Raw genomic sequence first — 23250 nt, forward strand, 5'->3', positions numbered from 1 at the left:
CCTTGTGATTTAGGCTTTGTTTCATGCCTGGGGGAGTTGTACTCCTTTCACTTAAGAGTCAGGGTCCTTCAATATCCTTGCATTACTTTTGTTGTGATATAACACTTTAAAAGCTCCCTGGCTGGCAACTGTGGCTGGAGGCAGGGATCCGGTGGGAGCAGCATCGTGCACTGAAATAATATCTGTTTATCTGTTCACTAAAGGATGGCAGGGTTAGAGAGCCTTGGAATGGATTTTTAGGATCATACTGCAATAATACGAGTTCATGCACATGAACACGTGTTCTAACTGAATGGTGAGATTAACATATATTTTATTTTATCATGTATATAGCCCCACAGACGTAGAACTGGTTGATTGTGTCCACACAATTCAAATGCTGTTTAACAGATAGTTACTTAGCATAAAACCATGCTGTGACTTCATTAGCAATTATTCCTCAGATCTATTTTGTTCCAAAGCCCATCTTTTTATTCCTTTATTTTCTTGTGATTTGTTTAAGTATAACAAGGCTGGAAGCAACCTCAAATTTGGAGTCGTCAAGCAGGTCTAACAGGCTGCCTTCTCCTCTGACTGACTCCAGCACAGCATCCCCAGTTCAAGCAAACTACAAAGAACCATGCAGAGCTGGAAACCACCTTACCTTCCTCTCTGTGCAACACCTACTTCCGGTCTCCTGGCCTGTCTAGTGATCTTGCTGGGTGCATTAGCTTGGCTGTTGTGCAGTTTCTTAATTTCCAGCCACCATCCAATCCTATTAGCAAACTGGCCCTGTCAATTATTCCATGTTTTTCTCTGCCCAGAACTATGTGTCTCTTTTTATATCCTGGTGGGTGAGTGCTAGGAATCCTGAATCTCCTGGCTTCAAAGGAACTATATTGACCTGCTGGCTTCAAACTCCAGATCTATATGAGTCTAAGAAAACTTAAGCTGCCCAATATTGAAATACCCACTTAGCTTTGGAAAAAGAATTTGGAACTCAGATCTTTAAGCTCATACTCCTTGTCGTGCTAGGATTGTAAACCCTTGCTGCTTTCATCTGTTTATGCAGTCATTAATAGAGGGGCAGCATAGATCAGCATCCAAGAGAATGGGCTCTGGAGTCACTCTGCCCAAATTCAAACCTGCCTGATATGTACTAATTTGTGGACAAAGGGCAAGTCATTAAATTTGTCTATTCCTCCATTTCATCTGTAAAATGGGCACAATAATGGCACCTCCTTCACAGAGCAGTTGTACAGGTACAGAACATATAACATTATCAGGAACAAAGTAAGCTTTCAATAAAAGTTTGCTACTATCGTTCAATGACTAATTCAATCAAACTTAACAATTATGGATTTGGTACCTAGCACATGCCAGGTAATATTGCAGACACCAGGAATACGAGAGGTGACAAAAGAGGCATCATTGAGCCTCTTCTCTCTACGACTCCACCGACAAAACAGTAACAAATAATCATACAAATACATCTATAAAATAAATTATCCCTAATGTTATTAATAAGAACTAAAGGATTTGAAGTCGAGAGATGGAGAGACAGGCGAGGCTCATGCAGAGATAGATCATGCAGGCCCTGTTTAGCTCACGAAAGTCATGCTAAAAATCCTGGATTTTAAGATTTCCTCTCTCAGCACCTTTCAAATGTATAATACAGTATCGTAAACTGTAGTCACCGTGCTGTACGTTACATGCCCAGTGTGCGATGAGAGAAGTCTTTACGTTTTTAATTACAATGTTTCTGCCACAACATGACATCTGAGTTCCTTCAAACTTTGCATTCTGTAGAATTCATACTAAAATGGCAGCATTCATGGGAAAAAAATGAGATTACGTGCAGATCCTCAAAACCTGTGCAATCATCCTGCTGAAAACGTCAGCAAAAACAAACTACTAATAAATAAACATAAAGCTCCATTTTAAGAAAAAGGGAGAAAGTAATTTAAGGGCAAAAATATAAGTAAGGATTAGCCTACTTAAAGAAAGGGAAAGAGGGAAATGCACAAAAAGTGGAAGAACACAGCATGCTGAGATCGATTGTGTGTCCAAAGAGAGCCAAAGAGAAGAGCAGAATGTGGACGAGAGGGAAACGAGGGTTGTGTTTCACACTGATCTCCCCATGGCTCCAGTTAACTTCAGCCTTATTACAGTATTTTGTGTTTAGCTGCTGTTTTTGGTGGTGTGAATCTTTAATGTCCTGGGGAATTAGCTTATCAAACTACATACTTTCCAGGTTATATTCACATTCTTCTCGACTTGCCCATCATTTATGAGCGCATCCCCTCATATTGCAGACACACATTCTAGAGTAACAGAGGGGAATGACATGAGTAGATTAGAATTTCTAAAAGGTTACTATAGTAGGGGATCAAAACTCAAATTTTAGACATCTTTGACTTCAAAGAGGAGAAGATAGCTGAAATCAGACTGGTGGCAGTGATGATGAATACAGCCAGAGGTCCAACATCAAAAATCTCCATTATAATACAAAAAGACACTTGATTAGAGAAATGACCTTAGATGTCAATGCTCTCTAAAATCTGAGTTTTGATACCTCACACCCTGAACAAAGTGGAGCAGAAAAGTGTTATGGAACAGGAAGGCAAAAATACAACCTAGTTACATACAATAGACCAGGTGTGAGAAGTCATTTCTTGCCATCCATCTTTTCCACTCATGTTTGTCTCCCGATCTGTTCTGTATATGCCTGGGCAGGATTGACATGACGATGAGAAGAAACATGGATGAAACGGAAAATTCAAGAAATTAAAACACTTTGGATGTTGATATTTTCAATTTGAACCTGAAAATCAAAGGGGGAAACTGTACACGCTACGTTTATACAAGCTGATTGAAAATCGATGCAAATATTCTCTGATATCCTAAAGATTTTGTCACACAAACATGATACATTTCATGTTAGATATTTGATTTTGAGTGTTAAGTATAAATTGCTTAAGTAGAAATCACAGCTGTGGTTTATACTCTGTTGTTTAAATCAGTGCTGTTCAATAGAAAATAATGCAAGCCACAAACGCGAACCGCACATAGAATTTTAATTTTCCAGTAACACGTTAAAAAAGTAAAAATAAATAGGTGAAATGAATTTTAAGTATATATTTAATTAATCTAATATATCTACAATATTATCATGTTAACTAGTAATAAATAAATTAATTATGAGATAATTTATATTCTTATTTTTGTACTAATTCTTTGAAATTTGGTATATAATTTAAAATAATTTGCAATTTGGTATATATAATTAAATAAAGAGCACATTTCAATCTCAAATAGCCAGATTTCAACTAAATAGCCATGTATGGCTAGTGGTTACTGTATTGGACAATGTAGGTCTAAGTTAACTTTTTATGAGTGTTATTTTGCCAGAATGAAAAAATACAATAAAATATATACTACTTCTGTTTTTGTCAGTATCTGACCGATGCATCCCTTCAGACAACAGAAAAAAATGTATCCTGTTCCGTTTCTCTTTTTGGAGTGTCCTTATAGAAAACTTTCAGAGTATAACTTGAACATTCTCCATCTCATATCTCAAGTATGGTGAATGGGTCCCATGTTAAATGTTTAAATTTGAATATTTGTGAAGAATGCATTATATTGTTTATTATTTTATATGTGACTGAACAAGCATTGAACTGAATTGCAGCTGACAGGTTGACAAAATGGCATGTTTTATAGATGTTTGATTAAGCATATATTGACTTTGATTTTAGTGCTCTTGTTTTGGAAGCATTGTATATAATTTCTGGCCTCCAACGTTTTCGACTGTTGGAAACCTCACAGGCTGTGGACATTGTGCCTCTAGTGCCAATTGCATAAAACCACCCGGCTTGAGTCATATTTTCCCCTGCCTGCTTACAGAATGTGGGGTTGCTCTTATTCCTTTAGCTCTCAGGGCAATTGTCACCTACAGCAGGCTTTTGCTAATTTCAGTTTTACCATCAGGATATTCTGTTTGCTTTTTTTCACAGAATTGGTAAATTGCTCTCATTTATTTGTTCAATTGTTTTTTCATTTATTTTCTGTTTCTGATTTTGAGAGAGGAATAGATTGTATATGTTTTCCTATCCACTGTACAGTAGAGGATTTTGCACATCATAAATGCTAAATAAACCATAGATAAGTGAATGCAAAAAAGCTTGTTGTAAGGAAAAGTTTAAAGCCCATTTTATCTAAATATAGAGTAGAGGTTGTCCATCTCATAGGGATCCAAAGTATCTCTGAGCTGCACACCTTCTACAAAATAATTCCTACATATCTAAGCTACAGAAGTATTTTTTTAATATAAAGCTTATAAAGGCTTATAAAACCATCTTACATTTTATTAATCATTTACATTTCAGTAAGATTATTTACTTTTAGATTTTGTAGTTTATCTTGTTCTTTCCTGGGTGGTCTGATTCTTTCTATTCTCTAACTTTGGGGAATTTTTTTTTTTTTTTAAAGATTTTATTATTTTCCTTTTTCTCCCCAAAGCCCCCCGGTACATAGTTGTATATTCTTCGTTGTGGGTTCTTCTAGTTGTGGCATGTGGGACGCTGCCTCAGCGTGGTCTGATGAGCAGTGCCATGTCCGCGCCCAGGATTCGAACCAACGAAACACTGGGCCGCCTGCAGCGGAGCGCGCGAACTTAACCACTCGGCCACGGGGCCAGCCCCTTGGGGAATTTTTTTTACTTTTTGAAAAATTATTTTCTTTTTTCCTAAATCTGTTGGTCTCAATCTTGGCCTATTTTGCTCCTCCCAGGGGATATTTGGCAATGTCTGGAGATATTTTTGGTTGTCATAACTGGGTGTGGGGAAAGAAGCTATCATCTATTGAGTGGAGGAAAGGAATGTTGCTGAAACTCATGAAATGCACAAGGTAGCTCCCTAGTAACAAACAATTATCCAACCCAAAATGTGAAAAGTGCAACATTGCAAAGCCCTGCTTTAACTTAGTTCACATTAAAAATAATGTTCTGTGTTTTAGTCTTAAAACGATTACTAAATTAAAAAATTGCTTCTGTTTATGATACACCTTTTTCTTCATTGTAGCTTATTTTTTCAAGTCTATGAAAAACTTAGTTTATCCAAGTTTACAGGTTGAATAGCAGTGACTATTTACCAGTATAATTTTTTCGAGTCTTTCCTCTCTCTTTCTTTAAACGTTGGCAGATATAATGAGAGTTTTGATGACTATCATCATGTAATTCTACCAATTTAATGAATCTTTGTTAACTTGTTTTATAGGTCCCTTTAGATGGAATATAATACAGCCAAAGGCTTTTCATCAAAAGGATTAATGCCTGCATTATCATTTCTGCAATAAAACAGAAAGCTAAGTGGTGGAGGCCACAGACACCTCAAACCTGGATTCCACAATTCTGCATTAAGTGCTGGAGTTTTATTACTCTGCTGTAGGAAAGCCTTTGCCAATGCTTACAAGGAACTGTTTATCCCTGCTTCTCTGGGTCCTGTTTGATGGAGGTCTCCTAACACCACTTCAACCACAGCCACAACAGACTTTAGCCACGGAACCAAGAGAAAATGCTATCCACCTGCCAGGGCGGCGACCACATTTCCAACGAGTTAAACGTGGCTGGGTATGGAATCAGTTTTTTGTGCTGGAGGAATACATGGGCTCCGAGCCTCAGTATGTGGGAAAGGTAATGGCGTGTTTCTTTTGACAACCACTTGATAGCAAGGGGGATTATGCATTGTGTATTGTGTATGGATGTTTTGCACAGGAGTTGAACAAACCAGTGACTAGAACACTGGAATTGAAATCCAAGAGACCTGGTTTCTCTTCCTGACTCAGTGGCCCGGGTAAGCTTTGGAATATCATTTAATCCTTGTTCACTTCAATTCTCCCAGGTTATTTTAGTGAAAGTAATCTATATTTTTGTTCCTACTTTTGATATCCTTTGCTTAAGATATGAAGTTAAAATATGTAAATGTCATTAAAAATGTTATTATAGCACATTATTGCTTACAGACATTCTGAAATTGTTTACCAATAACAGACATAGAAAAGTATTATCTGTTGGTATCCTTGAATGACCATGATGATCTGTACAACATACCATTTGGATTTTGGCTTTGTAGTATTTGACTGGGCTTGCTTATGCTTTAGAAATTATTTATTTATTATATGTTTGGCAAGCTAGTTATGAAACTATTTATGGCCAAAGTAACAAATGTTAGAACCCAAATACATGCACGTCAATCTTCAACACAACACACAATTTTTAAGTCTTATGGCAAGTTTATAGAAATTTTTTTTTCACAAAAATGCTTGTTGACAACTGTCTATTTCAACACATTCATGCTTTACTGCTAATTTCCTTACATAAAATTTATCAATGACACCAGAAAAAATATTTTTCCAAAAAAATGAATATTTTATTTTGATTTCATTTATTCTGTTTATAAATTTTCTAAAAGATTTTGCCATAGTTTTAATAAAAACATATGTGCTTGAAGAGATTTTTAAAATAAATCCAAAGACAGAAATGGAATTAGGAGCCTAATATAGAAGGATAGAAGAGTTAGGAGGCTACTATAGATTATGTCTCTTGAACATTAGAGTTCTCAGAGCTTTCTGGAAGCCTAGATGAGTGAGAAACATGCTGAGTCTTACGGTCGCAATGTTAGGTCAAGGGAAGCAAATCCATTCGATATCTAAATTATTTGCAGTACACTTTTGGAATTTACCTTTTAAAAATGTATTTAAAGAATATTAAATAATACAGTGAAGAGGGTCTTCAAATAGAACCTTTGTTAGAAATGACCACATAGCCAGGGTTGCGCTTAGGTGTATGGGGCCACAGGCAAACATTTTCTGTGGGACAACTACCTACATGTAAAATTTGAGTCACACAAAATCAATTTTTGAGTACCATTCTGGCGGTCTAATTTCTAGTGATTTTGTGAAAAATATGCAGTGCCATTAAGCAGGAGCAATCTCCTTGACAAGCTGCCGAATAGGAATCAGAGCCTGGTCATGTGGCCCTGGGACAACTCCATAGATGCTAGTCCTGGAGTTCCACGGGGTATCTGATGGGCTCAAAAATTGAGTAGAAAGTCAGAGAGAAATGGCTTTAAAGGAGAGAAATGGCTCTGGGCCCAAGCAGTTCTTGCCCAGGGCACCTCACCCAGATAGCATTGCTGCCCACATATAGCCCTGGGAACAAGAGGGGTCTTAGAAAATTTTGAGGAAAGCACTCTAAAGCATGGAAGTTTCCTGATATTACTGTTCATTTCTTCTGCTTATATGATTCCTCCATATGATCGTGGAATATAATAATCACTAAAACATTTCTAAGGTGAACTAATTTCATGTTATTCTGGTACACTTGTTTCTTGTGAATTAATTTAATATAAGGATCAAGTTTTGAAATTCAAGACAACGGAAAGGGTAGCATAGCTCTAAAACTCTGCCTCATTGGTAGCAGTTATTTCATCTCTGCTTAAAACGAAAACTAGACATCACATTGAGGTACCTGGCAAATGTCTGACAAGCAGGTATTCTCTGGTTTTGATTGAAGCGGATCCATAGCCTTTATTTGTCCAAATTTGATGTGAGAAAGTTGACATTTGGTTGAATGTTTTTTTTTAAAGATTGGTACCTGAGCTAACACCTGTTGACAATCTTTTTTCTTCTTCTTGTTCTTCTTCTCCCCAAAGCCCACCAGTACCTAGTTGTATTTTCTAGCTGCAGGTCCTTTTAGTTGTGGTATGTGGGACGCTGACTCAGCATGCCTTGATGAGAGGTGCTAGATTGTGCCCAGGATCTGAACTGGCGAAAACCTGGGCCGCTGAAGTGAGCGTATAAATTTAACCACTCGGCCACGGCCCAGCCCCTTGGCTGAAGAATTAATGAAACTGACTAGAGTAATAAGTAAACAGGGTCTAGGAGTTATTTATGCAAGTTTTGTTTGATACTCCGGAATTCTATCTTTATAATTGCTACAATAGTATGGAATTCATCCAATTCACTTAAAAGATGAATTATTATTTACAAATAGATTAAAAGGGAGTAATTCTAAGATCCAACTTATTATTAAATTAAATATTATTTTCACAGGTACATGGCTCCACATTTGTAATATGTAATGAAAACCCATGGTTCTCTGGTAATGTACATTGCAAATGAAACAACAGTTCCAAAATTTTCTTTCTACATGGAAACTAATTAAAGTTTAATAAACTCTGTCTTGATCATTCTAGATAACATTGGGACCAATTCAAGCCATTACATGTGTGTGTGTAAACACATATAGATGTATTTATGCTCCTGCTCTTTCTAGAAAGGCTTTGACACAGTTTATAGAAAAGTAAAGATTTATAAATAAAATAGAACTCAGGGCTAAAAATGAAGGGCAAATTCAAATGTACCAACACAATGGTCAACTGAACCACTATAATTGAATTTCAGATTTAACTCTGTTTCTTTGCAGCAAGAGCATCTATAGAAAACATTAATTCGAATAGTTCCCATTATTGAAAGCTCCACTTATTGAGAAGAAAAATCAATTCCCCTATTTTAAATATAAAAGAATCTAAAAGAATTTCTTCATTTAGAAATTTATGGCAGGCGAGGTGGAGGAGGGTGTCACTTGAGTGGCTTAGTGGACATCAGCATCAACAATTGTTATATTTAAAAGGAGCATACGTTAATGTTGACATCCTTTCAAGAAAGACCAAACTGTGACATTGCTTATAATGAATGTTACTTTACTTTATATACAAAGCAATCACAGGAGTGTCCAGAGGTAAGGCCAATGCTTTCTTCAAACACACATTTTGGATTTACTACAGTACCTGGATAAGTATAAGGTGCCATATTACAGAGTAACATGGAAATTAATTTGATAGGCAAAAATTTTTAATTCAGATGCTATCAATGCTCAAGTTCACCATAAAAAAGTATTATTAAAGACACGTACACACACAGTAAGTTGGATGCATATACTAACATGTATAACTGGGTGCTTCTGTCTGTGTAGTACTAAGTTATGTCAGGCTCAAAGGTCTGTATCAAGAAAATGCTGCCCATTTTATCCTCAAAGAATAATTTAGAAAATTGAGTTGTCATTTTAGATGACCTTTGTTAGCAGCAATTTTTAAATCTAAATTGTTTAATATGGCAAAAATATTAAAAGTGGAAACATATATAAGCACTAATTTCAGAGGCATTCACTTGTTCATCATATTTTTAACTGAGAATGCATTACAATTTGAGGAAGTGTTAAGTCTTGTGGGGGTAAATTTAAGTATGAAGATCCCTAGATTGCAATTATAATAGGTAAGCTGTATTGAGTGCTTCTTTGAGCACTGTTTTAATCGCTTTGTATACATAAACTAATGTAATCTTCACAGCAGCACTATGAGGAAGATTATCAGTAACCCCATTTTACATATCAGAAAACTGAGGCACAGAAAGGTTAAGTAACTTCCCTATGGCCATCACCCAGTAAATGCTAAAAGTAGGATTTTAAGCCAAGTAATTTAAATCCATTGCACCAGAAAATATCATAGTTTACCTTATAAGGATCTTAAGAGCTAATAATATTTTCAATAGTCTGTTAAGAGTACTGTAACGGAGACCCTATAAGGGACAGTGGAGACAAAGGAAGGTCTATGACTTGTCTAGAAGATGGAGGAATTCAAGAAAGTCTTCACAGAGGAGGAAGCACCTGAGATGAGTCTTGAAGGATGAATTTATCTTTTCAGAAGAGAAAGTCTGAGGAAAAGTTTTTATAAGCACTGAGGCTTGAAAGTTCAAAGTGAGCCTAGATAAGCATATTTCAATATAGTCAGAGAGTGTGAAGCCAGCTGTTTAGAATATGTAAATACAGAAAGTGTGGAGAGCCACAAGTCCGATACCAAGATCAGTATTATTTGCTCTTATTGTCTTACTTATTTATCTATTTATTTTTGATGGAGGTATAATTGATATATAACATTATATTAGTTTCAGGTGTACAACATAATGATTCAACATTTGTATATATTGCAAAATGATCACTCCAATAAATATAGTCATCCTCCATCACCATACGTAGCTATAATTTTCTTTCTTGAGATGAAGACTCCTAAGATTTACTCTCTTAGCAATTTTCAAATACGCAATATGGCGTTATTAACAATAATCCCCATGCTGTACATTAACTATTACTTGTTCTTAAAGGTGTCAAGATCTACAAAATGTCTTGGTTGAGGATTCCTATGGACAGAATTGCGGTTCTAGAATGAGCACTCAGAGAGCCATTTAAAGGACTCATTGGAGGCAGAGCAACAGGCATGGAGACAGAGAACATATTCAGGAGAAGGTTACAGTAGGCATGTTAAGAAGTAATAAAGGAGATGGGATATTACAGGTGAAGATGTGAAAGGCAGTGGCAGGATAATCAAAGACTTAAAGATCCATTGGTCATGGGAATATAAAGATGACACAAAAAAATTAGTGGAAAGATGTATGTAAAGAATGAAAGAGAGGGAGAAATTTTAAAAAAATGCCGCAGATTTCTGACTTTGATTTTACTAGTATCCTATATGGGTTTTGCTCTAGAGTAAGAAATAGAATCATCACTGTTAGACATTATATATCTACTTAGGCACTTAGAAGTATGCAGGTAGAGTATCTCAGATATTTAGATATGTTAATCTAGAGTTCACAAAAGCAAGGCCTATGGTAGACACAGACATAGGAGTAATCAGTACACAGATGGGAGTCAAAATCTCATAAGTGGATAACACAGTAGGAGAAATTACGGAGAAGATATGAGAATGCTGATTTTTAACTGCAAAGCAGATGAAGAATAATTAGATAGATCTAGCTAATAAGAGATAAAAGACAAGCATTAAATAGAGTCATGGAAAATAAACTAAAAGAAAGTTTTGAGAATAAGGAATGGCAAATAATATTGAACTCCACAGGTCAAATTAAACAATGACTGAGAAGACTGTATGGTTTTGTCAGTTAGTGATCCAGAGCTGACCTTTATCAAAATGGTTTGAATAGTTTTCTGTAGAGCTTAAAGAAAGGAGAAAGAAGTGGGTACACCCAATAGATTTCAAAAGTGTAGGTGAAAGAGATTGATCTGTGACCTATTGATATGACTGGTTTAATCTGATATGTATTCTATTAGTTAGTGTTCTCCAGAGAAACAAACCCAACAGGATGTGTGTGTGTGTATTTACATATGGAGAGAGAGAATGTGTTATTTTAAGGAAGTGGCTCATGTGACTGTAGAGAAGCAAGTCCAAAATCTTCAGCGTAGACCAGCAGGCTGGAGACTCAGGGAAGAGATTCAGATATGCTGAGTATATCTACTCCAATTATGGAATATATATATATTATACAAAATTATGGAATATATCTATTCCAATTTATTCCAGTTATGTATTCCCAAACTGGGGAAATAATTACAGGATGGATTTGGGGACCCACTGGGCCCATTGTGAAATGAACCTGAGCTGAAGCTCCATTGCTCATCTGACCTCCATGAGCCCCTGCTCTGATAGTGGGCCACAGTGAATTTTGAATCTCCTGGAATTAGTGTCAGTCCAGAGCCAGTGTCCGATAGTTCCCTAAAGGTCTGATTATTTCCTTTTCCCATTGCATAGTCAGCCCAGTAAAGGTCCCTTTGAGGAATGTTGGAAGAAAGATTAACAGTATAAATTTTTGGAAGTGTAACGGAGACCAGGGTACCAGGTCTTCCTTTCATTCCTCAAGGGGACCGGGACTTCCTTTCATTCAAGGGGTGTTGAATCTGTAATCTGGCTTGAGTCTGGGAACAGCTTGAGAAGCCATGACTCTATTTTTATGATTCAAGTTAGACTTTTGTTCACTTGACTGGAATTTTTCTGCATGTACAGATCAAATAAGAATTTGCTAGGTTTCCTAGCTATTTCATTTCTAGGAAAATGATGATCAACTAGTCAATGCCATAGGTCTCTTTGTGTCAGACTATTCAGGTTGCTACTTTATCTCAGCTGTCCATTATGGTAACTACACTGGCCTTGCCTTGGCCATTGAATGCTGCCACTTGATCCCTGTCACCCCAAGATCCAAGTATCCCTATTGCATTTAGGTTTTCCAGTTCAGTGGCAGCAGTTCCCACTGTAAGTTCTGGCCTACAGAGAAGAGCCATCACAGAGCTCTTCAAGGATCCTGGAGCTCCCCTCTCAAACTTACTTCTCACAGTCATGGTGAGGGATGTGTCCTCTGGAAGCTGCCAGAGTGGGTGAGTAGGTCTTAAGTGACAAATCAGTTAGCATTCCTATCTCCCTAAGCCTTTGAATCCCTTCCTCTACAGTAAACCAAGGCAGGTCTGGCATTTCAAATCCATGCTGTGGGCAACCTTTTGCTCCATGTTTCATCCGAGTAAACTTACAGCACTCTATAACTCCCCAGCTGTGATATTAAATGCAACATTAGATGCAGAATATCTGCTTAGTTGGCCCATATCAATAAATTCAGCCTGATCCAACTTTACATTCCTTCCACCATTATCTCATACCCTTAATATGCATTCCCACAGCTATTCCCTGGAATTCTGTTTAGAAAAATTAAGTAGTTCTTTTGGTGTGTAGCACATCTACTCATAGGTCACACTTTGTATTTCACCTTTAGGGGCATGCTGAGACTTGAGTCTTGCTATAGATCAAAAAGCAAAAAGGAATGGTGAAGGTGGGTCTTGAAGGATCAGCAGTGTCTTGCATGGCAACTGACTCTGGCAGGCCATTACAGTTTCCCCAGGTGTTCAGGGTTAATCTCCTCCAATGGGGGTGGAGCAGCTGCTTTGCTGGCAAGGAAGACTCAACAGAATTTAAAGTGTCAATGTCCCCAGCTTCATCAGGGTCTTTCCACATATCTGCATTTCAATTTTCAGGACCCCAGTCCTTCACAATCAATGTGTTCACTTTAAAAGTAGACATACTGCCTGACTGGGAATTCAATTTGTATTGTAATTCCGCCACTCGCTGGGTGAGATATTGGGCATTTCTTTTTTCAGCAGTCTCTGTTCTGTGGCTAAAGGAGATAACGGTCTCTTTCAGGCAGACATAGAAGCTGTCAGGTCAGTTATGTGGTTCTTGAGCTGGGAATTCAAATCCCTGAGCATATCGGTTTCTTTTCTCGCTTTTTACAGTGCCATGGATTGAAAGTTTTTGTCTCCACAAATGTATATGTTGAAATCCTAATGTCTAATGTGATAACATTAGGAAGCAGGGCCTTTGAGAAGTTCTTAGGTCATGAAGATGGAGCCCGCATGAATGGGACTCGTGCACTTATAGAAAAGGTCCACAGAGTTCGCTAGCTTCTTCTGCCATGTGAGGATACAGCAAGAAGTCTCCAACCCAGAAGAGGGCCATTACCAGACCATTCTGGCACTCCAGTCTTGGACTTCCAGCTTCCAGAAGAGTGGAAAGTAAATTTATGTTGTTTGTAAGCTACCTATCTTCTGGTATTATAGCAGCCCAAACAGACTAAGACATCCAGCGACACTAGGAGCAACCAGCCAATGTCATTATAATCATGAGTTTGACAAAAATGTTCAAAGGTATCAAATATATGGTCACTCAGATGCTTGCCTCTTCTAAATGTTCCCTTAGGAGTATCCGATGGTGATATTTTGCTTATCTCTATTGCTATATCACACCATGGACTATCAGTGCTGTCTTTACTACTGGAGATAGAGTCATTAGCATCTTTAAATCTAATCAGATTACAGAGTCAGTTCCAGGAACCATAGAACCAATTCAGAAAACTCATCCATAAGATGTTCCTTTAGAACCACTCTTAGTACCAAAATCTGTACTCATCATGGTTCTCCAGAGAAACAGAATAAATAGGATGTTTATATATATATTTATGTTAATTTTAAATATGTTTGGGGGGCCGGCTCCGTGGCCGAGTGGTTAAGTTCGCGTGCTCCACTGCGGTGGCCCAGGGTTAGGATCCTGGGCGTGGACATGGCACCGCTCGTCAGGCCATGTTGAGGTGGCTTCCCACATCCCACAACTAGAAGGACCTGCAACTAGGATATACAACTATGTACTGGGGGGGGGGGGGGGGTTGGGAAATAAAGCAGAAATAAATAAATAAATAAATAAATAAATAAATATGTTTGGTTCATATGATCGTGGAGGTGAAAGTCCAAAATCTTCAGGGTAGGCAGACAGGCTGGGGACCCAGAAAGAGTTACAGTCCTCGCTGAAAGGCCTTCTGCTGGCAGAATTTCTTCTTGCTCCAGAGAGGTCAGTCTTTGTTTTAGTAAGGCCTTCAACTGATTGGATGAGGCCCACATATATTATGGAGACTAATCTGCTTTACTCAGAGTCCACCAATTTAAAATGATGATCTCATTCTAAAAACACCTTCATAGAAACATCCAGAATAGTGTTTGATCAAATATCTGGGCATCCTTGCCCAATTAAGTTAACAGATAAAATTAACCTTCAAAGGAATAATAGAGCCAATCTGATGCTGATAAAAGATGAAGTGAGTTGAAGAAATTTAGAAGAAAGAAATTCTGGTTGACTCTTAGGATTTAAGAGACAGGACATTGTAAAATATTTTCAGGTGGTAGAAATAATCAACAATGTTGACTTTCTTAATCAGCAGGAGGCCCTAGGAAAGGAGGAAAAGGAGTAGATGGTTGTTTCACTTTGTTATTTTGCCAGTGTGATAGGAGAGAGAGAAGGGTACTAAAAAAGGAGAAGTCCAAGAGAAAGTAGGGTGGAACTACAAACACTAAAGTTCCAAAGAGACTTACCAATAAAATATGTTCTTTTATATACATATATATATGGAAGTCAAGACAGTGGCATAAAATTTCACTTTCTTTTGTAATTATATGTAGAATTTAGTTTTAGATTAGTAAAAAAAAAAAAAGAATAAGAAGGAAAAATAGAAGTAGTTCAATAGCTTATTAAAATAGCTATAATTGCATTGCAAAAATAATTTGCTTATCTGGAGTTTCTTATAAATTAATACAATATTAAAATGATATTTTCACTCATGTATATAACCCTTTTCACCCAATAAAAATGCAAATTATATCATAAAGTTATACGAACACAATTTAAAACTTGTTTTCATAGCTCAACATTATCTATCTGTGCGTCTGTTTGTCTGTCTATTTATTTATTTGGTTTGTGAGTCACGTAACTTTTTGAAAAGCCCGTAATGTAGTTTTCACGGTTCAATTTACTCCTAAAGTGGGAGCTTTCAATATTGGAGTAATTCCTGTTCATTTGAGATTCACCGTTCATAATACCAACTCAATCTTCATATAAGATTTGAAACCTAACGCATCCTCTTGACTACAGTCTTGCTGCATATCTGAGAACATTTGCAGTATATTCAAATGCCTAAATCAAGGTCTTGTTTCTAATCCATGCTGCTGGCAAATGGATTGATCTTCCTGCTAATTAAAGCATCTTTAGCTACCTGCTCTTTCTGTAGCAAAACACACAAAGGAACCATTAGGTAAGCCTGATAATGTTTTGCACACCTTGGTTCTTAAACCAATTCCTGAGTTTTATATTTTCTCTCTATACTTGAGGCTGTCTTTGAGATAATCATCTTTGGATGTTATTGGATAGTAATACATTTAAAAGGAAAATTGCTTGAAATGGAACTTGAACAAATAAATAACAATATACTAAAGCGCTTGTCAAATAGATGATGTCCATTGTATTCCAATTCTTTTCTCCCCTTTTCAACGTATTTCTTGTTTCTAGCATGCTGGTTGTTTCACAATAGCTACGCAATAAAGGTTTAATGTGTTTAATTGAATTGGCTGGACCTTGAATAAATTCAACTATCTTTAAATCAATATATGAATTACTAAAACCAGCATTTCAGAAATACCATGGACAGTATTAAAGTTTGAGCACTGTTTTTTAAATTTCTTTTTCTACTTCTTTCTTCCTTCTTTTTCCTTCTCCTTCTTCTGCTATATTCCACCTTACCTCTAATTATCTTTTAATTCTTTATTTTCTTCTAACAATTTCTCTGTATTATTTATGGATGCTGCCTGACTGTAGTTACTTCAAAGCTAGGAAAAAGAGTTAGGAAGTTTTGATTCTAATTCCAGGTTTTATAATAATTATCCACATGAGTGTGCTTAAGCACATGTGTTGCAATTCGTATAATTAATGATAGAGTGGGATATCACATACTCAGATTATATTTTCACCAGAAATATCTCAAGTGCATTTGCTACAAACTTCACAGTATAGTCAATTTTGTGTGTGTGTGTGTGTGTGTGTGTGGTGCGTTTGTGTGTAAGTGTACATGTGTTTCTAAAACTTTTTCTATAAAATATTAGATTATTTGGAAAGCAGTACTCGCAGAGGTCTAACAGTGTTGAATCTCCACAACTTTCATATTATACCAGGTGATTCTTCTAACAATATTGAGTTTATGAATATATGCCATGGTTATGCCACTCAAACATACTTTTGAAATACAAATGAGTTCTTTTGGTACACTTTAAGTATAGTATGTTTAAGTGAGAAATATTCCTTTTTCTTGACTCCTAAAAAAGTGAAACCACTATTATGAGAGGAACCACCTGTATATGTTTCATTGTTCATGAAACACACCATAATTTATTGCAACTGACATTTAAGCAATATAACTAATACATGAAATTACTTTTATGAAAGCATCTATTTTCTACTCCTGGAATTTCCCATAGAGATTGCATAAAGGAGATTTCCCATATAGCATATATCAGTGTAACCACTTTAGAGTAGACTTTTAATGCATACTCATACTTATTATTAAAGAATGCTGTTGTTTTTATTGTTTTTGTTGTTTTATGTCATGTTAAGAACTGTTCATCTTTGACCGTTTCATGAACGTTGGAAGAAGACGTGAGATACCTGGGTCAGAGAAAAGAAACATTATTACTCACAGCACAGCAACAGTATGAGCATCAGCATAATTGAGTTAGTGCCCAGTACCCCATGTAGCATAGGAGCAAAACGGATAGGCCCAGATGGATGCAGGATGTACAGTGGGTTGCATTATGGGAGAGGAAACCTGATGATTTTTGCCCTTTGCTTAGGAGGGAGACATTATCTATATTTTACTGGGTAGTAAGCAGCATGTCTACTTTTTTGCTTTAGAAGATAACACTAAACTTGTCAAGGTTGTTTCCTATATTAACATTCTTGAAAATTTAGTCTTAAAAAAAGGGCATTCAGCGCTTTCTGTGTAAAATCTGCAGGAACTTGAGAGATGGTGGAGAATTGTCTCACAGTGCTATGCAGTGTGTCGCCTTATTAAAGCTATACCATATAATATAGTGACAGTGAAAATTAGAAACAATTTAAATACCTTCTTCTGTTGGCTAACTGAATTACTTCATCACTTAGTCGAATGATGGCACCTTCTCTCTCTCTCTTATTTTCAAGCAACATAAAAAAAGACTTTCCTCGCAGAGTTGATACTCTCTTCTGTCCTGAATCTTGGATGTAGAATTGTAAATATAAAAGAGGGTTGGAACTGAATATATGAAGAAATGTCCCAAGTCTACTTCTGGCCCTTAGTGACATTGGTCTCCAAAAAATAACTATCTTATCAATAAGTATAACCTTTGCAGTATACATACTTATTTTTCTTACCTGAGTAACAGAAGATAACTTATCTTTCAGCTACTGGATATTAATAATTGTTTGGGATAAAACCTCCTCACAATTATGCTGATAGTCTCACTCCCTGATTAAAATGTAAGAATTATTTTTCCATCATAAATACTGATTTATTATAATGAGTGGGGAGTTTACATAGAATTAAATTTCTCTTTATTTTACAAAGTATTCAGTGCTATTGAATTTTGAAATAGCCCGAGATAGTTTGGAAAATTTATAGGATTTTATCATATTTTCAACCATTTATCATAAAGAATATGAGATTGTAATTCAAAATGTTGTTTTCAATATGATGGGCATTGAAAGAGGGCAATGATATTTTCCCATGACATATGCAGTCATCCCTCGGTATCCACGGGGGATTGGTTCCAAAGTGGATGCTCGAGTCCCATATTTAAAATGGCAGTAGTATTTGCATATGACCTAGACGCATCCTCCCATATACCTTAAATCATCTCCAGATTACTTATAATATCTATAGCAATGTAAATGCCATGTAAATAGTTGTTATACTGTACTGTTTAGAGAATGATGACAATGAAAAAAAGTTTGAACATGTGCAGTCGAGATGCAACCAGTATAGGCCTTTTCATCCACAGTTGGTTGAATCTGCAGATGCAGAATCCGTGGATGTGGACGCTGGGGAGAGGGAGGACCTACCATAAAAGGCTCTAGATAAATTCTCTGTGGAGTAGACTTACAAACGAAACAATGAATTGGTGGCATTGAAAGATGGCATGACAGTTGTGCTGACCATGTCAGCTACTGTTGCAAATATGTTTCAAATAGTAACTTTTGAAGCCATCCCTGAAGAAGTGTGTTGTAGCTTTAAAAAGCAAAAAAATTAAATTAAAACACAAGGAAAGCTGTACTTTGAAAATAAAGCCAGATAGTGAGGAATGGTTGAAAGCATAACCCTCCAGTAATTTTTCCCTTCAGTGAAAACATTGCGATTATCAAATAGGAAAATATTTAAATTATTTTTATTATCCATTCATTACATGATTGTGATCAGGAAATTCCTTAAAATTTCTCTTTTGGTTCATAACTGTCTACAAGTTAGATCAATGAATGTTTTCCTTAAACCCACAGCTGCGTTCACGTAGTGCCAAAGAAGTACATGGAAACTAGCAATGGGTTGATTTCTCTCAAATGAGTGAAGAAGCATTGTTTTATTTAAACAATCAAAGGTTCTTAACTCATTTAAAGCCTAGCTTTAAACTGACAGTTGAAAATAAAAGTGAGACCAAAGATAACATAAGTTAAGTATAATTCTCTTTCTTTTTTTCCTCCTTCCTTCCTTTCTATCTTGATTGGAAAAGGTGTTAAGAGACGAAAAGAAGGGGAAATTCAGGAAAAAAACAAAGGCTATTTTAACAGGTTAAAAACAGTAAATATATGCACAAAAATACACTAGACTTCCTTTTAGATAATGTTATTAAAAACTTCTAAAAATTCCTAAATATATTTTCAAATGTCAAGGAATTAGTGCAGGGGACACATTTTATCATGAATCTTTGCATATCCCTTGGCTCCCTAAGGGACACAGAGTTGTGAGTGACATATCTGATCACTTTGCTGCCTTTAAAGAAGTGAAATTTCATCATTACTCCATGAAACCTTGCACCAACACTCTATTTGTTTCCAGTTAATTGAATGCTTGTAAATATGTGGCTCTTGTGGATCATGAAACAGCAAGGATACGTCCTCATAGTTTCGTGGCGGGGAGTAGTGGAAATGAGGAGAGAAATATTTTCATGTCCAATTAGTCCCGAAGAACTCTACGTCCCTGAATTCCCAGTGTTTGAACTGAATTGAACAGGTCTTTCTAATCTACCTCCTTATCTGATTCATTTGCTTTATATTTCAAGGAAGAAAAGAGGGGTTCTGATACTGAGTTTGTTAAAGAATCTTAATCACACATTTTTTTTCTCTAATGATGACAGGTATCTAAGCATCCTTGAAAGTGTGTCTTCACTTAATGGTCACCCCTGCTTATGCTATCCTTTATCTCAAGGTCAAGAAGTTCTAGAGAAATATTTTGCAAAATAAAGGAAAACTTAAACATTAACAAGAACTTTTCAAATATGAGTTTAGATGAAGGATTAGGAAACTATAGCTCTCGGACCCAATCCAGCCTGCTGCCTGTTTTGTAAATAAAGTTTTATTGGAACACAACCATGCTCATTTGTTTACATATTGTCTGCCGCTGCTTTCACACAAGATGTCAAGGTTGAGTAGTTATGACAAGAACTGTATAGCTCACAAAACCTAAAATATTTACTATCTGTCCCTTTATAGAAAATGTGTGCTGACTCTTATTCAGATAATTACACTCCACACAACAAAAACACTATACGGACTTAAGCCTTTCATTTGTGGACACTCAGAACTGCTCTCTCAGTCCTGTCTCTGTCTTGAAAATTCGGGATTCTCAGGGACAAGGGCTAGTTGTCAGTAATAGGTCTCTTGAGAGAGAACCAACAGAACTCAGTGAAAGAATCATGGGCTCTTTAGTGGCTTTGAATAACCTTACTACCTCAGTATGCTCATCTGTAAAGTAGAGATGACATGGAAAGAAAATAACAAGTTTATTGTGGGGATTACTTAATTCTCACAAGGGACAATGTATGTAGATTCTCAGCCAAGTGTCATTAATGTCGCTGTGCTATCTTCACTCCATACATTTTGCCCAGTGTAGGAATTTTACTATTTCTGGATGGAATGTGAAGATTTGGGCTTCACAGAAAGGTGTCTAGATTCGTCAGAATGTACTTTTCCTTCCTTGGAACAAGAGAATCATATAGGAAGAATCTGTCACATTCTCTGGAGTGGACATAAATATGGACATAGATTCGCATTTCCACTATTGCCCCTTAGTTTCCCAAGACTCTCCCTGCACCACAAGCACACCCATGTTCCACACTCTCATTTCCTCATCTAAGTGTATCCATGTAGCTGGAACAACAGTATAATATAATCTGGGACACATAGTCACAATAGCTGGAGAAATTATTACTAGAATTCAGGAAGCTCACTTTATTGGAAGTGCAGTGATTTCTATCGTAAAGCAAAGATGAAACAAGTTTATTCACAGTTAACAATGTATTGGGGAAGTCAGGTTAAAACCAAATATATTCATGTGAATAAATGAACAAAATCAAGACCACAGAGACGGGGTCGGTCCGGTGGCGCAGCGGTTAAGTTGTCACGTTCTGATTCTCGGCAGCCCAGGGTTCGCCGTTCAGACCCTGGGTGCGGACATGACACCACTTGGCAAAAAGCCATACTGTGGTAGGTGTCCCACATATAAAGTAGAGGAAGATGGGCATGGATGTTAGCTCAGGGCCAGTCTTCCTCAGCAAAAAGAGAAGGATTGGCAGTAGTTAGCTCAGGGATAATCTTCCTCAAAAAAAAAAAAAAAAAAGAGACCACAGAGACTTGTGGTGCACTAAAGATTAAATAAATGTTAATATGCATAGTGGAGAAAAATAACTTAAACACTTATTTAAAAGATCCTGTTTTCTTTCCTTTGGTTGGTTTAAACATTTATTTATTATATATAATGTCTTCCTCCTTTATATTCATTACAATAAACACAAATGAATTTTGTAATTATGTGTATGTTTACAATTTTTGCATTTCATGGAAGAAATCTAGATTTCATATTTTTATTTATTTATTTATTGCTGAGGAAGATTAGCCCTGAGCTAACATCTGTGCCAATCTTCCCCTACTTTATGTGTGGGTCATCACCAGAGCATGGCTGAGGCGTGGTGTAGATCTTCAGATCAGGATCTGAACCCACGAACCAGGGTCACCAAAGCGGAATGCACCAAACTTAACCACTATGCCACCAGTCCAGCCCCTAGATTTCATAGTTTATAATGCCAGTGTTTAAATTCAAAGTTTAGAAGTGTTAGTTATATTTTTATCAATGTGTGTAAACATGCACTCATTAATTAATTTGCCAAGCATATTTCTAGTTTTTGCCTCCATTGGTTAGGTTTTTCTGTAACATGCAATCTTTCTTTAAATACAAACTTAGTTATTATATAGCACATTAAATATATTTAAGAAATGATTATTTAATTTGTATCATTCAATCAGTTTGAAGTATAGTCGTTAATATTTCAAAGGTGATGCCTTTATTAATGGCCATGAACACATATTACTAAGTGAAATTTTTTAATCAAACAATGATCAAGAGAAGCTGGTAAGTTAATAATTAAGTAACTCAGTAGGGGAATATTCCAGTTCAATTAAGTAAAATAATTACTTACAGAAAAATAATTATGTGCACTCTCAATACACTAAGCTTCCTGAGTGAGAGTTCAGAAGAACAAATAAGATATAGGTAAATGGATAAAAGCAGGGACTGTGAGAATTTTAGGATGAGTAAAATAAGAGCTTAGATAAAAGGGAAGAGTGAGTGTTGTGAGGAATGAAAAGCATAGGTTTCAACATACTCCCCTTTGGTTCTAGGCTTCAATAATATATATCTACAAAATCAGGTCGCTCTTACTTGCTATTTTGAGATCATTAGAAAACAAGTCCCCATGTGCCAATTGAGCGGGATGTCTAGTCCTTTCCCATGTGGCTTGCACCTTTCATGAATAGGTTCCTTGCAGGTGCTTCTGTGCGGAGTGAAGGGCAGACTACAGCATTGTCATTGTCCCAGTTCTGCTTGGCCTTGCAGTACAGGTCTCTGCTGGTTTTTCAAAGCCAAGTCTGGTCCTCATGATGCAAAGGAAGAGGTGTTCTCTTCTCAGCAATAATCCAGTTGGGTATAGGGTAACACCTGATTGTCGGGGTGAAATTATTAACAGCATCCATTTTTGCTTTCAAAAGTGTTTCTGTTGAATGACAAATTGTGTGGCCACCTTAATGTGTCCATCATTTAGAAAACTACCAAGGCCTTAAAGGCTATGTCAGTACTGTTATAGCTCTATTAAATCACAACATGCAGGCAGTAAAAGTTTGGCCTGGGGAATGCTCATTGCAGGTGATTGGCAAAGCGTCCAGAATCAACTGTATTCTGGGCCTAAAATAACATCACTCTCCCATGGCCTAGTCTTGGTTTTGATTCAGAATTTTCTTGATCATTATTGTCACTTTTCTCCTAAGGGCCCCTATTGTTCTTCTGATCATCTGGCCTCAATCAGGGACTCTGCATATATTGGACGTACTTAATCACGTTAATAGCCTCTGCATTACTACCAGGAAATTATTCTGCTCTTTTATAAACTTTCAAATGTAATATATACCTAGAAGAAAAGTGCAATCTAATTTTTTTTTCTAAGATTGGCCCTAAGCTAACATCTGTGGGAACAATCTCTATTTTTTTTTTTACTTCTTCTCCCCAAAGCCCCCCAGGGCATAGTTGTATATTCTAGTTGTAGGTACTTGTAGTGCTGCTATGTAGGATGCCACCTCAGGATGGTTTGATGAGCAGTGCTGTGTCCATGACCCGGATCTGAACTGGTGAACCTGGGGCCGCCAAAGTGGTGTGTGATAACTTAACCAGTCGCCACAGGGCTGGCCCCTGCAATCTAATTTTAACAGTCAATAT

The 23250-nt window shown here is 36.7% G+C and overlaps 1 protein-coding gene across 6 annotated transcripts in view; it reads left to right on the plus strand.

Annotated features, from left to right (window-relative positions):
* Positions 1 to 23250, plus strand: part of CDH12 (cadherin 12) — a 937014-nt gene that overhangs the window by 653610 nt on the left and 260154 nt on the right. For all 6 annotated transcript variants that reach the window (XM_014734929.3, XM_070245950.1, XM_070245953.1 and 3 more), the window contains one exon: positions 5256 to 5671. In XM_014734929.3, the coding sequence (XP_014590415.3) occupies positions 5441 to 5671 (231 nt within the window). In that variant the 5' untranslated portion in view covers positions 5256 to 5440. The remainder of the gene's footprint in view (positions 1 to 5255; positions 5672 to 23250) is intronic.

The sequence above is a fragment of the Equus caballus genome, chromosome 21 (genome assembly GCF_041296265.1).
Source record: "Equus caballus isolate H_3958 breed thoroughbred chromosome 21, TB-T2T, whole genome shotgun sequence".
In the NCBI taxonomy this organism is placed as follows: domain Eukaryota; kingdom Metazoa; phylum Chordata; class Mammalia; order Perissodactyla; family Equidae; genus Equus; species Equus caballus.